The following is a 12,773-nucleotide window of genomic DNA, read 5'->3' as shown; positions in this document are numbered from 1 at the left end:
TTGTTTTCATACAGATGCAGAATAGCAATAGAATCCAATTATTTCTTTTCCTTTGATATTGTGCTGTCTTTTATTCAGCATTTGATATATGCCAGGTGTGTGAGCAATTACTTTATTTATATTATGTCAGATCTTTTTTAAAGGTGATCTTGGACAGCAAGGTTTAATTCTCCTGCTTTAAACATGAGGAAGAACAGGACCTCAAAGTTCTCCAACATACTGACAAATGGTGGAGGCTAAACTTGACTCTCGACATTTATGGTCCCAAAATACAACTTCAGTTGCGCCATCAGAGATTTTTTAAAGGCATACTACTGTAGTACAGGCATAAAATATCAAAGGAACCGGTAATATCCTTTATAATATTGCAATATAAGGCTCTACAGTTTATAGAGGTGAAATTTCTCTTCACAATTTTGTTGTTTTCAACCAGAGATATCCATATCTTTGTTTCAAGAGAATCCATCACCTTTCCTTATTAATTTCATCAAATTCAGTAACCGTTTCACTTGGAAGATCCACAATAGCACTGCCATTTTCTCTAACTGTGAGAACATTTTATTTCTGTACTTTTTACTAAGAAAACCATTAAGCAAGAAGTGGTGGTGCACACCATTAATCCTAGTACTTAAAATGCAGAGCCCAGGGGATACCTGTGAGTACCAGGCAAACTTTGTCTACCGAGTGAGTTCCAAGACAATCAAGGCTACACAGGAAAACCTTGTCTCAAACAAATGAACAAACTACCAACAAACAGATAGAAATAAAATGTAAACAAAAAAACTAAGAAAACCACAAGACTTATATGGCAGCCATCAAGCATGGTAAGTATTGCAGAGTGACTGAGAAGTTAAATCATTAAAACATTTTAAAAACATTTATTTAGAGAGTGTGTGCATACATGCACATATGCATGTGTACCTGGTTATGTCTCTCTGTGTGTGTGGGAAAGATAATTCTGGGAGAGTGAAGATAAAAGTCTAGATACTGAAAAATGTGAATATTCCCTAAAGTTTCTTGTTAAAAAAACATGAAGAGGAAAAAGAAAAGGGAAAATTATTAGATGTAGAACCTTGCAGGAAAAAAAAAACTTGGCCTAGTTACAGAGGAGAAGTTAGGCTACTAGGTTATATGTTCACAAGGAATAATATCAGGCAAGACACTTTAACAATATTTGATAAATGATATGTTACTGAAATTTTAGAAAATTAAAGTGAACTAAGTATCTTGGGGGTGACAAATACATCTCCTTTTTAGGCAATGGGAAGGATTATGGGAAAGACTACAAACTCATTTTTCACCTGCAAAGAAAACCCAGGTTAGAACTCCACATGAAAGAGGTGGATGAATTTGGGAATTATAGCTGCCCTCATTATAAAGGCACTATTACAGTCTACAAAGTATCCAGAGAGAAGATTGTCCCCAGTTTGGATCAAGCACTTCATGAAAATCTTTATCAGTTTCCAGTTTGCAAATTACCACTAAAATTGCCGAAGGTAAGTGAGCAGTCTTTCTATGTGACAGCTTTTGTTTCTTCTTTGCAATTGTCTATTAACAATAAGTTCTGCAAGTAAATAGATGTAGAAGAATAGAAAACACATCAATAAATTTGATAAAAAAGGGGCAATTAGGATCAATTCTAGAGTCAAATACATATTAGGTTTTCTGCTATTGTCGATGTTAGTTTTTCCTTATTAGAGGAATGTAAGTTCATTGGTTCTTTATAGCATCTGGTTAATGATTGTGGGCACGATGTCTTTTATCCTCTGAGACATCACCTGAGTTACTGGGAGATCATTTATGAAAACACTGAGTACGTTTCAGACTGTACTTGAAGGACAGTTCATTCTGAACATAGCAATAGTATCGAAATAACTTCAGTAGAACTGGTAGTTTTCAGCAAGTTTGTTTTATAAGTTATTGGAACCTAATAATCCAACTCATGGCAGAAAATAGATTAAATTATTTTCTAGAGAGACCGGTGCGGAGGTGGTGCGGAGCGAGTCGGCTTTGGACTACTCTCTTAACCTGGCGTCGCGCGAGGCTGTGGCGGAGCCTCTGTCAGGAAGGCGGGAGCTTGACAGCTTCAGTAAAGGCCAGCAGCGGTGACAGCAACCCGGAGTCATGAGCGACAGCGGTGAGCAGAACTACGGCGAGCGAGCGGGAATCCCGTTCTGCTTCCCGAAGTGGAAATGCTCATGGATTGAGGAAATCTGCACTGCACACACCTGCAAGGTCTCGCTCCAAGGAAGATTCAAGATGTTCTAGATTAAAGTCAAGATGCAGATCTGAATCTAGGTCTAGATCCAGAAAAAGTTCTAGAAGGCATTATACAAGGTCACGATCACGATCTCGCTCTTATAGACGATCCCGGAGCAGGTCTTACAGCCGAGACTATCGCAGATGCCACAGTCACAGCCATTCTCCCATGTCTCCTCGAAGGCGTCATGTTGGGAACCGGGCAAATCCTGACCCCAACTGTTGTCTTGGAGTGTTTGAATTGAGCTTGTACACCACAGAAAGAGATCTAAGAGAAGTGTTCTCTAAATATGGCCCCATTGCTGATGTGTCTATTGTGTATTACCAGCAGTCTAGATGGTCAAGAGGATTTGCCTTTGTATATTTTGAAAATGTAGATGATGCCAAGGAAGCTAAAGAACGTGCCAATGGAATGGAGCTTGATGGACGTCGAATTAGGGTCGATTTCTTTATAACAAAAAGGCCCCATACCCCAACACCAGGAATTTATATGGGGAGACCCACTTATGGCAGTTCACGACGCCGGGACTATTATGACTGAGGATATGATCAGGGTATGATGACCGGGACTTTTACAGCAGATCATACAGAGGAGGAGGTGGAGGAGGAGGTGGATGGAGAGCAGCTCAAGATAGAGATCAGATTTACAGAAGGCGGTCACCTTCTCCTTACTACAGTCGTGGGGGGATACAGGTCTCGTTCTCGATCAAGATCCTACTCACCTCGTCGCTATTAAAGCATGAAGTTGAAGACTTTCTGAGACCTGCCATAGAGCTGGAATGTTGTTTGTGGACAATATTTTCTATTGTCTCCTGTTTAAAAAGTGAACAGTGCCTAGTGAAGTTAGGTGACTTTTACACCTTTTATGATGACTACTTTTGGTGGAGTTGAAATACTGTTTTCATTCTGCATTTGTGTAGTTCGGTGCTTTGTTCAAAGTTAAGTGTTTTCAGAGAAGTATGTTTTGCATGTATTTTTTTACAGTCCAAATTTTGACTGCTGAGAAGTTTCTACTGTACAAAACTTCATTTAAAATGTTTTTCTACAGAATCCAGGGTATTCTGAAGATCGAAGCCTGTGTGTAAAATGCTACCAGATGGCAAAAAGCAACAATAAACAAGTTTGATTTTTACTTTTCTTTCTAAATATCAATGCTTAACAAGAACCATTCTTAAGTTATCAGAAAAAAATAAATAAATAAAAATTTTCTTTCAGGAGTCCATGAAACTTGCCATATTCGATAAACCTGCGATTAAGTGTTAAAAATACGCTGTAACTCTGTGCTGCTAGTATTAGAACAAGAATCTTTCCATACAGCTAATGCTTAATGCTTACATTAATGTGGATTTGTCAGCCTTCATGTAATCTGTATTATATATAGCAGGGAATAAGAGCTACAGATAGATATATGCCTTTAAAAGGCTGTTTCTTAAGGCTGTTACAAGGAGATAATGGTATTTCAACTAATCAGCAAGTGACAATACATTCCACCACAAATGTACTCTTGTTCTTCTAGCCTTTAGATTATGAAAATACTGGGTGCTTCAAAGTATGGAATGAGAGAAGGGATCACCGCACCTGTGTCATGGATGAAGACTTGCCTGTTCATTTTTTAAACATGATTTTCAGGTCCTTTGTTTACCAAAGGAAGCCCAATTCACTCAAATGTTTTGAGAACTGTTTAAATAAACAAGCAAGAAAAATTGCGGATGCAACTTGTTTTACAAAGAAGTGCTGGTTTTCTTTTTAACTGTTGTAATTAAAGTCCTGTAGTTTAAAAAAATTATTTTCTAGAAAAATCAAACACATCAAAACATATAAACATTTTATTATTGTCTAAATACCTTATTTCCATGCATGAGCATAGTTAACCTACATTAATAATGAAAAAAACAATACTAAAAAAATCATGTTATTACTGTCTTGCAAAAAAATTTTGTTACTTTTAAAGAAATCTAAATTGTTTTTTTCTGTTTTTACATTCTGTGTTTTCAATCTTAGCAACACGTTTTCAGTATACAGATTTTATAGGTTTTTTCGGGTGTCTCAGATAGCCCAGACTGTACATAATCTCCTGTGTTGTCATAAGTGGTGTCTACTGTCCACACATGACTAGCCAGCCTCAAAAGAGAAATTCTGTGTCACTAAAAACATATTAATGCATCATAATTTGTTTACAATGATGTAATATTTGTAATATTTTCTTTGATCAGTTTAAATAATATGCTATTACAACTCAATTGTATTAAGTATCTCAAATTCTATTTCTGTGTAATAGTACTTTCTAAATGAATGTAACCTAATGGGGTATATAAAACACATATATAAAACTACATTATAAGATTATACCTGATTAGATAATGGTATTAATGATGCATTAATAATTATTCAGATGTTGAAAATAGCATCTTAGGAAGCCACAAATAGTAGATATTCTGTGTTGATTACATTCTTTTTTCTTTTCTGTTCCTGGGAATATAACCATTAGATATGAAGAAAAATCTGTCTTACAGCAAGAAAATGGAATGCATTTTATCGGGGTGGTAGATTTAAGTATCTTAGCAGAAATTTCCATTTCAATTAAGCCATTAACATAATTTCCAAAACACAAAAATCTTTTTAAGTGCTTTTCTATGCATTGTGTCATTAAATTCTCATAGACACTCATGATGCAATGCCATTGTTCTTGTGTTACTGGGAGTGGAAGCAGAGCAGTCATGTTGTCCAGGATCCTAGGGCTAAGTGCAGAGGAGGGAGTCCCTCAAAGAAATTTTGTTCCTCAGGTGGGTGTTCATCAACCTCTGCATGGTTATCTCCTAAGCAGATAAAATGTCTATTTTTAGCCCAGAGAACAGAAGTGAGGTGCTGGTATCCAGATTCTACCTAGAAGATGTGGAAGTTGAAAGAACGTAGACAAACTACTGGGAAAGGTTAGCAAACAGCACACCTTGGACACTAGGCAAATGCAAGCAGCCTCAGTGTAGAGGAGCAAGTGCTGAGTCATGGGAGCCTTTACCTGATGGTTTGAAGGAGGAACTGGGGTTCTGAGCAGGAAGGCACATGCTACTTAACAACTGATGGTAAAAATCTGAGCTCTGGTCAGGACAGTATAGTCATCTAAAGGAATGCCCACTCCTGTTTGTGCATTTGTTGTTTCGTCTCTCTATTTATTTTATATTTATTCACGGTTTCTATCTAATCACTCTGTGTGTGTGTGTGTGTGTGTGTGTGTGTGTGTGTGTGTGTGTGTGCGCGCGCGCGCACCAGTGGAGGTCTTAGGAAAAGCTGCAGAAGTTGATTCTCTTCATTATCCACTGAACAGTTAATGATGTTAATGAACACAATACTTATACATATATTGTCTGGAATGTAACTGAGTGGTAGAACATGTGCTTAGCATGTGTGAGGTTCTGGCTTCAATCACCATCGGCAGTATACACAATATATGTATATCTATTAGGTAGAGTTTTTTTTATAACTACATAAGATGGAATGATCAAGCTGTAATAATTAGAATAGCCATCATCTCACTCATTAATTATTTCAATTGACTAAAAGGAAGAATCTGAATGTGCTCCTGTAGTTGCTTCTCTAATGTCCAAGTTCCTGTTCACATGCTATTTGTTCTTCTTACTCCCCCACGTACTAGCCATTTTTAACCTGTAACTTCTTGGATTTTATTCTGTTTTATTTAGACCTAGTCTGTCCTGGCCATGTCCTGTCATAACTGATGAGCCTGGCACAGACTAGGCCCTAAGTATGCCTGACTACATGTGAGGGGTGCTTCATATCCATTCCCCATCAGCTTCCCTGAGGGTCACAACTCAGAGCTGAATGGAGCACTGTGATGTTCTCCGATTAGTGTTTTAGCATGTGAGTCCTTGCCTGTCAGACTGAGGAACTGATCTGGTGAATATATAAAGGTTTGGAGTAGAGAATACACATCAGGGTCACTCTTCAGGCTGCTTAGTTGAGCACAATTTTTTTTCCAGAAAGCTGTGTTGGTGTTCTATAGCTGTGGCCTGATTAGGAGACAAAGCAGAACACAGTAGACCTTCCTAGCAGAAAGGATTAGGAATTTAATTCCACGGGGTCAGACAATTGCAAGAGAGAACTTATGCATACAAAAAGGAACTGTATTAAAAAAAAGCACCTGACATAGACTCAACCTTCCTTGATCTGTATTTCCTCTGTGGCCTGCATGATTCATGAAATAATTAGGTGAACTAGTCAAGTTAGCTAACTTAGAAGCTTATACAGATTTCCTCTGTAAAAGTTTATATCTGATCATCACAAATGTATTAGGAGCTATTTTTCTGCTTTGACCTAGACACATATTTCTTTCTCATCTGCCTCTCATGTCTCTGCCTCATTGTGACATCTCTCAGGAAGCTGTCTGGACTTCACTTGTTATCCCGAGCTCAGTGTTCCTGATATGCACAGGTCACAGATTCGGAACTTCACCTGTTGTTGTAGCTTCCATCTTCCATTACAATGCTTTGCTTATTGTCTCTCAACATACAATTTTCAATACTTTTCAACCTCACTGTTTTATTACCTTCTGTGGAAATTACTTTGACATTTTGAGTGATTACCATTCAACAAGAAATACTAATACAGATACATTGCCTATCTGCTAATGTACTTTGTATCTATGTGTGTGTGTGTGTGTGTGTGTGTGTGTGTGTGTGTGTTTAAACAGGTGAAGACTAAATTATTCTTATGTATATATATATATATATATATCACACCATTTATACCATTTATTATTCTTACTTTCATACTTCTTATTATCCTGTGCTACCCCCTTCTTTTTCTTCCAGTCTCTTCCTTCTTTCCACTTAGTTCCCTAGTGCTTACAGCATTAGAGAAAATGATACAGGCTCTACTCTAGCACCTGTTAACAGTCATTAGCTCTTTTCAAAGAGACTGGGCCTCATGAGTACCCCCTGCATCCACGGTGGAAAGCTGGAGAACCCAATCTCAAGTAAATACTCATAGCTTTTGCTCATGACTATGACTTCAAGGTCAAATCTCTATGGCAGAATTTTATTGTACTATTTTCCATGCTCGATTCCTTATATTATTTCTCCTCTGTAATATTATCTGGGCCTTTGTCTGTGCATATATGTGTGAAATGTCTTGTTTTAAACCAGGTACTCTTATTTGTAATTTATTCTCAGGATTTTGATCAAATATGAGTCTCTGCATTAATTGCCACCCTCTTCCAAAGGGTACATTTCTGCTGTGTGCTGAAAACAGAACTAGTTATGGGTATAAATATAATTATCTACTAGGGATGAAGAAAGGAGCATTGGCAGAAGAGCGCTAAGGCCTGGGGGATAATAAATATAGAATGAATAATAAATAACAAAATATGAACAGCTTCATGAAAATAGTCCACCTAGATAAGATTGGGAAATTGACTGGGGATTGGGGTGACTACCAAAAGCTAAAAACACATGTAAAAGTATGCAAAAACCTATTTTTTATACCTTTAAAAATTGAGTTTACAACCAGAGCTTCCAGGGACTAAGCCACTACCCAAAGACTATATATGGACTGACCCTGGGCTCCAACTTCATAGGTAGCAATGAATAGCCTAGTAAGAGCACCAGTGGAAGGGGAAGCCTTGGGTCCTGCTAAGACTGAACCCCCAGTGAGTGTGATTGTTGGGGAGAGGGGCGGTAATGGGGGAAGTATGGGGAGGGGAACACCCATCTAGAAGGGGAGGGGGAGGGGCTATGCGGATGTTGGCCTGGAAACCGGGAAAGAGAATAACATTTGAAATGTAAATAAGAAATACTCAAGTTAATAAAGAAAAAACAGAAAAAAAAACAGGATTACCCAAACTCTACACACTTAAAAAAAATTGAGTTTAAAAATTTGGAATGGAGGTGCATTTCGTATATGGGAGGCTATTCTGGAAGTATTAGGAAGTATGAAAATATGACTAATAAATGCTACATTCCAAAATGCTAAAGCTTATTTTCTTTGCTCTTGGTGGCCCACCAGAAAAAAATGATAATCCCTGTCAAGAAGACACTACACACTTTGGTTGCATGACACAGAGATTGAGATGCAACTGAACTAGCATGAATTGTTCTCTCTCTCTCTCTCTCTCTCTCTCTCTCTCTCTCTCTCTCTGCTTAAATTCGTAGTGCTTGAAGGTGCTGCTATTCTGGGAAAGTGAACTCGTCTATGGCCTCACTCAGCTCTCCATCATGTTTGATGCAATAGTAACATGACATGCAAGATGCTTATGTTCACTCCATAGGAAAGAATAAAGACCTGGTACTATAAAGTTGATCATAAGCATATAGCTAGAAAAGACATAGTTCCAACTGGGAACACACCAGTGTTTCCATAAATGAACATAAACATCTTGTAAAAGAGCCTACAGGATATTTCTGAATCTCTCTTCCTCCCTCCCTTTTTCCATTCCTCCCTATCTTCCTCCCTCCTTCCATCTGTTTCTATTTTACTTTCATCCTTCCTACCATTCTTTCTTCCTCCCTTCTTTCCATCTCCTTCTATTCTCCCCACCTCCACCTCATATTTCCTTCTTTCTTCTCTCCCTACCTCTCCTGTTTTGGTCTCATTCATGAGAAGAAATCTCTTATTGAGAGCTTTCAGTTGGAGAGGTGCAATTGACAAAACAGATGTACACTTTTCAACTCAACTTTGCCATACAGTGCTTGATAGATGCACACGTTCAGAATGTTTTTTTTTAATAACTAGGTCAATCAAGTCATTTCTACACGTCTTAAATGTGTTCAAACTTGAAACTTATCATCTTGAAAGTACACCATCCCTTTAAAGATAGAACATCTTAAATATCTGCTGCTTTTTGTAGACAAATTGACTATCAATATGCCATCTGTCCTTTCCTTTCTTCACAGATGGGTTTGTATAGGGTTTTCCAGATTCACACTCTTGGCTGTAACTTTTACACAAAACTTTTGCAAATAAGTTTCACAAGGCTGAGAAAGAATCTGTGGTTGAGGAAGCGTATCTCCTCTTTTATAATCGGTGAATACCTAAATGGGAATTGAAACCAGGACCTTTGTTTTGTGAGAACAGACTTCTTCCACAAAATTTAGAATTAAAGACACTCCAGCTCATTTAAGGAGAATTAAAATGTTTCACTTGACAGTATATAGAAGTACCCACAAAAGGCAAATAGTAACTACTTTTAAAAAAATAAACGTTGGGCTCTAATTTCTATAAGTACAAGAATAATGTTAAGCACTACTTAGAAGAAACAGTTTGAAGCTCTTCTACCCTGACCATGATCATAGTTTAAAACATACTAACATTTAACCTTTACAACAAGCAAGTCTGTCCTAGTATGTTGGGAAGGCCTAGAGAACTAGGTGATTGTTAAAGGGTTAACATAATATATTTTATAACCATGAGTTCAAGACTTTGAGAATATTTGAAGAACAAGCATCTCAAAGACACAGTGTGTCATAAAGCAGTTACTATGTGGTGTGTGTGTATATAAAGATGTATAAATTTGCTCACAGGCAATCAAAATTAAAATATTAATGTCCTGTGAGGTTCCTCAAAAAGTGAAGATCATCTGTAACTTTTACTTGTTTGCTTCCTGTTTGTGAGGATATCTTATACCCTTCAACATTCACATTTTGCTCATCCCTATATTAATTCCTTTAAAAACCATGTCTGTTATGCCAAGTGTCTAACATACAAAAATGCTCCTGTATAAATGTCATAATATGTACTTTCCTTGTCACTGTGAACTTATAAGAAGCAAACTAAGGAAAGAAGGACTTGTTCTTGTTCCATTAGAGGTGAGAGTCCATCAGGACAGGAAGACTTGCTGGAAAGGGTGGTTCATTGGTACAGCACTGGGTATTCTCCTATTGATATATTTCAAGAATCTGAGAGAAACAAATACTGGGTCTAACATTTCCTTTTTATCTTTTAATTCAGTCTGGACACCCTATCCCATGGAATTTTACAGCCCACATTCAGAGTCAGTCTTCCACAGTCCAACTTCAATGTACATACCCTTCAGATACCAGAGGATTTTACCAGGAATAACAAATCCATCTAAGATGACAAGGAAGAATAATGATCATAATCTAAACCTTGCCTTGCCCTTCTATCCCCATCCTGCTTATAGAGCAGCAGTTCTCAACCTGGGAGTCATGATACCTTTGGGAGTTGAACCACCCTTTCACAGGGGTCACATATTCTATATATCAAGTATTTACATTATGATTCACAAAGGTATCAATATTATAGTTATGAAGTAGCAACAAACATGGAAAATTATTTTTTGCAGTTTGGGGACGCCATGACATAAAGAACTGTATTAAAGTGTTGCAGCATAAGGAAGATTGAGAACCACTGATTTAGAGGGCAAGGTATCTTTCAGAGTATCATTCAGATCACATGTCTGCTCGAAACACTGCAAAGATTCTGTTTTCTCTCAGAGCAAAAGTTCCATTTATGTGTGGGAAATATGTTTCAAGTGTCTTGTTTATTCCTTGTTGACTACAAATAGAATGAACTACAGTCCTGAAATAGAAGGCACACTTGGGCTTCTAACTCAAATCTTATAACATGGAGATCTTGAGGCATAGTGGCCATGAGAAACTTAGGCCCATCAAGGTGGTACATGCCTTTAATTCCAAAAGACTGAGACAATCAGATTTCTGAATTCAAGGCCAGCCTGAGAAAAATCCAATGGTGTTTGATACCTTTAATCTGTCCTTCCACTCAAGGACATTGGAAGAAGGAAGACTCATTCTTTTCTTGCTTGGACTTAATTGCCAGCACATATGTTAGAACCAACTTTTTCAGGATTCTAGCTTATACAGAACAGCTCAAACTGCTAGGTCAAGTTTCACATTCCACATATAGCCTTCGCTGAATCTATTTAATAGCAGATATATTTCTGACCTCTTATCCCAACACTCTAGAACATTCTTACATGCTTTAACTGTGTTTCACTCTAAAGCTTTGGGGCCTCACATGTTAGCTATATTGTAGAAACATTGACATAGCAAGGATGTCAGTAAGCTCTGTGACTGCAAGGGAAATTTGTTCTGTTCCTTGATTATTCAGTAACAAGGCTGTAGAAAAATGCTCGGCATAGATGATATAGATGAAAGAAGTGCTTGTTGCATAAATGCATTGATAAATAAAGCTTATATTATAGATAATTAAAATGAGAGGAGAAAGTGAGATGTTAAGGAAAGAAACAAATTATCATCAGAGAATGAACAAAATTGGTGACATGTGACATGTGTGTTAAAATAGGACAGTCATGAAAGACCAAAAATAAGTTACCTTCTGGGCAGAGGAGCAACACAAAACAAGAAACCTCTTTAACTCTATAGGATTAGGTTTAGCTGGGAGAACATCAGCTAAAGTAAGGAAAATAGGAAATATCTAGACTCTGTGATGCCTTCAAGGAAAAGCACCATGGATACTGTTCATATGGTGGCTAAGAAGTTGAGTTGAGGTTAGAAAAAAAGGTCTGGAGGTTTTACTGGTCCTTGGTAATCAAGATGCTCTTCTGAAAGTGACCATGTCATCAATACAGGTGAAAATTTGAGGTCTCATAAAACATCATTTCCAGTAAATCACTTCTAAGTTGTGTCTGAAACAACTCTTTTCAGAAATGTTCCAGAACATTTTGTTGATATTACATGCATTTGTATGCTGAAAGAAAGAAAGCACCTTTAAAAAATCGAGTTTTTAAGTGGAAGGAAGTAGTTAGAATGTTTGGTGCTTCTGAAATCACCCAGATGGCTGTTTACATTTGGTTATATTTCATTAGCTTCAGTTATGATGGTCTTTTACTTCTCCCACATTTTTAGTGGTTTTGTTTTGAATACCATCATGGACATAGCTAGAGTCTACCTGAGGCTGGAGTTCTGAGTAATACCTCAGTAGCAGGCTTATATAAACAACACCGACCCAACTTTTGCTGAGACTAAACTTCCTTTAAAAAGACAAACAAAAAGACCCTGTGAATTCATGACGTACTGTCATGACTTTTCTAGTTTAAAAAAAGTGTCATGTTTGCTCTTCCACCACATTAAATAGGTTAAAGGAAGGAACTGTGAACGTGCTATGGCAAGAGCTAGGTTATCAAAAGCATCACTTTCTCTCAGTTTGAGACTTCCATTGCCTACACACCACATTGCTAAGAGTGATTTTAAAAATGCATTTTTTCCTAAGAACATGAACTGCAAAACGGATCTTAACTAAGTAAATTAGAAGATTCTAGATAGGAGAAATTTTATTGTGGTCGCAGTCACCTTAGCATTGCTTACAGTTTTCAGATGTAGTTAATTTATGTAATTATATTAAGATTAAAAACAAAAGTGTCAGTAGCACATATGGGTAGCACTAGATGAACTCAGGGGGTAGTAAATAGAAAATTAATTGGAAGGAAAATGTGTTGGGAGACCAAGGAGAAGTTAAAAGAGTGGGGATTGAAGATAATGATTTAGATACATGTGTAAATTTTCAGA

The 12,773-nt window shown here is 37.3% G+C and overlaps 1 protein-coding gene and 1 pseudogene across 2 annotated transcripts in view; both read left to right on the top strand.

Moving 5' to 3' along the window:
- Positions 1 to 12,773, top strand: part of Dthd1 (death domain containing 1) — a 103,175-nt gene that overhangs the window by 66,575 nt on the left and 23,827 nt on the right. Inside the window, 1 exon segment of the mRNA XM_087584546.1 lies at positions 1,258 to 1,500. Within this exon segment, the coding sequence (XP_087440672.1) occupies positions 1,258 to 1,500 (243 nt within the window).
- Positions 1,976 to 3,987, top strand: Tra2b-ps1 (transformer 2 beta, pseudogene 1; annotated as a pseudogene). Its single transcript, XR_015637028.1, has one exon. The product of XR_015637028.1 is annotated as a transformer 2 beta, pseudogene 1 (transcript).

The sequence above is a fragment of the Rattus norvegicus genome, chromosome 14 (genome assembly GCF_021556685.1).
Source record: "Rattus norvegicus strain SHRSP/BbbUtx chromosome 14, alternate assembly SHRSP_T2T, whole genome shotgun sequence".
NCBI lineage: Eukaryota > Metazoa > Chordata > Mammalia > Rodentia > Muridae > Rattus > Rattus norvegicus.
Note: the sequence above shows the minus strand (reverse complement) of the source record. Positions and strands in the feature narration are given on the sequence as shown.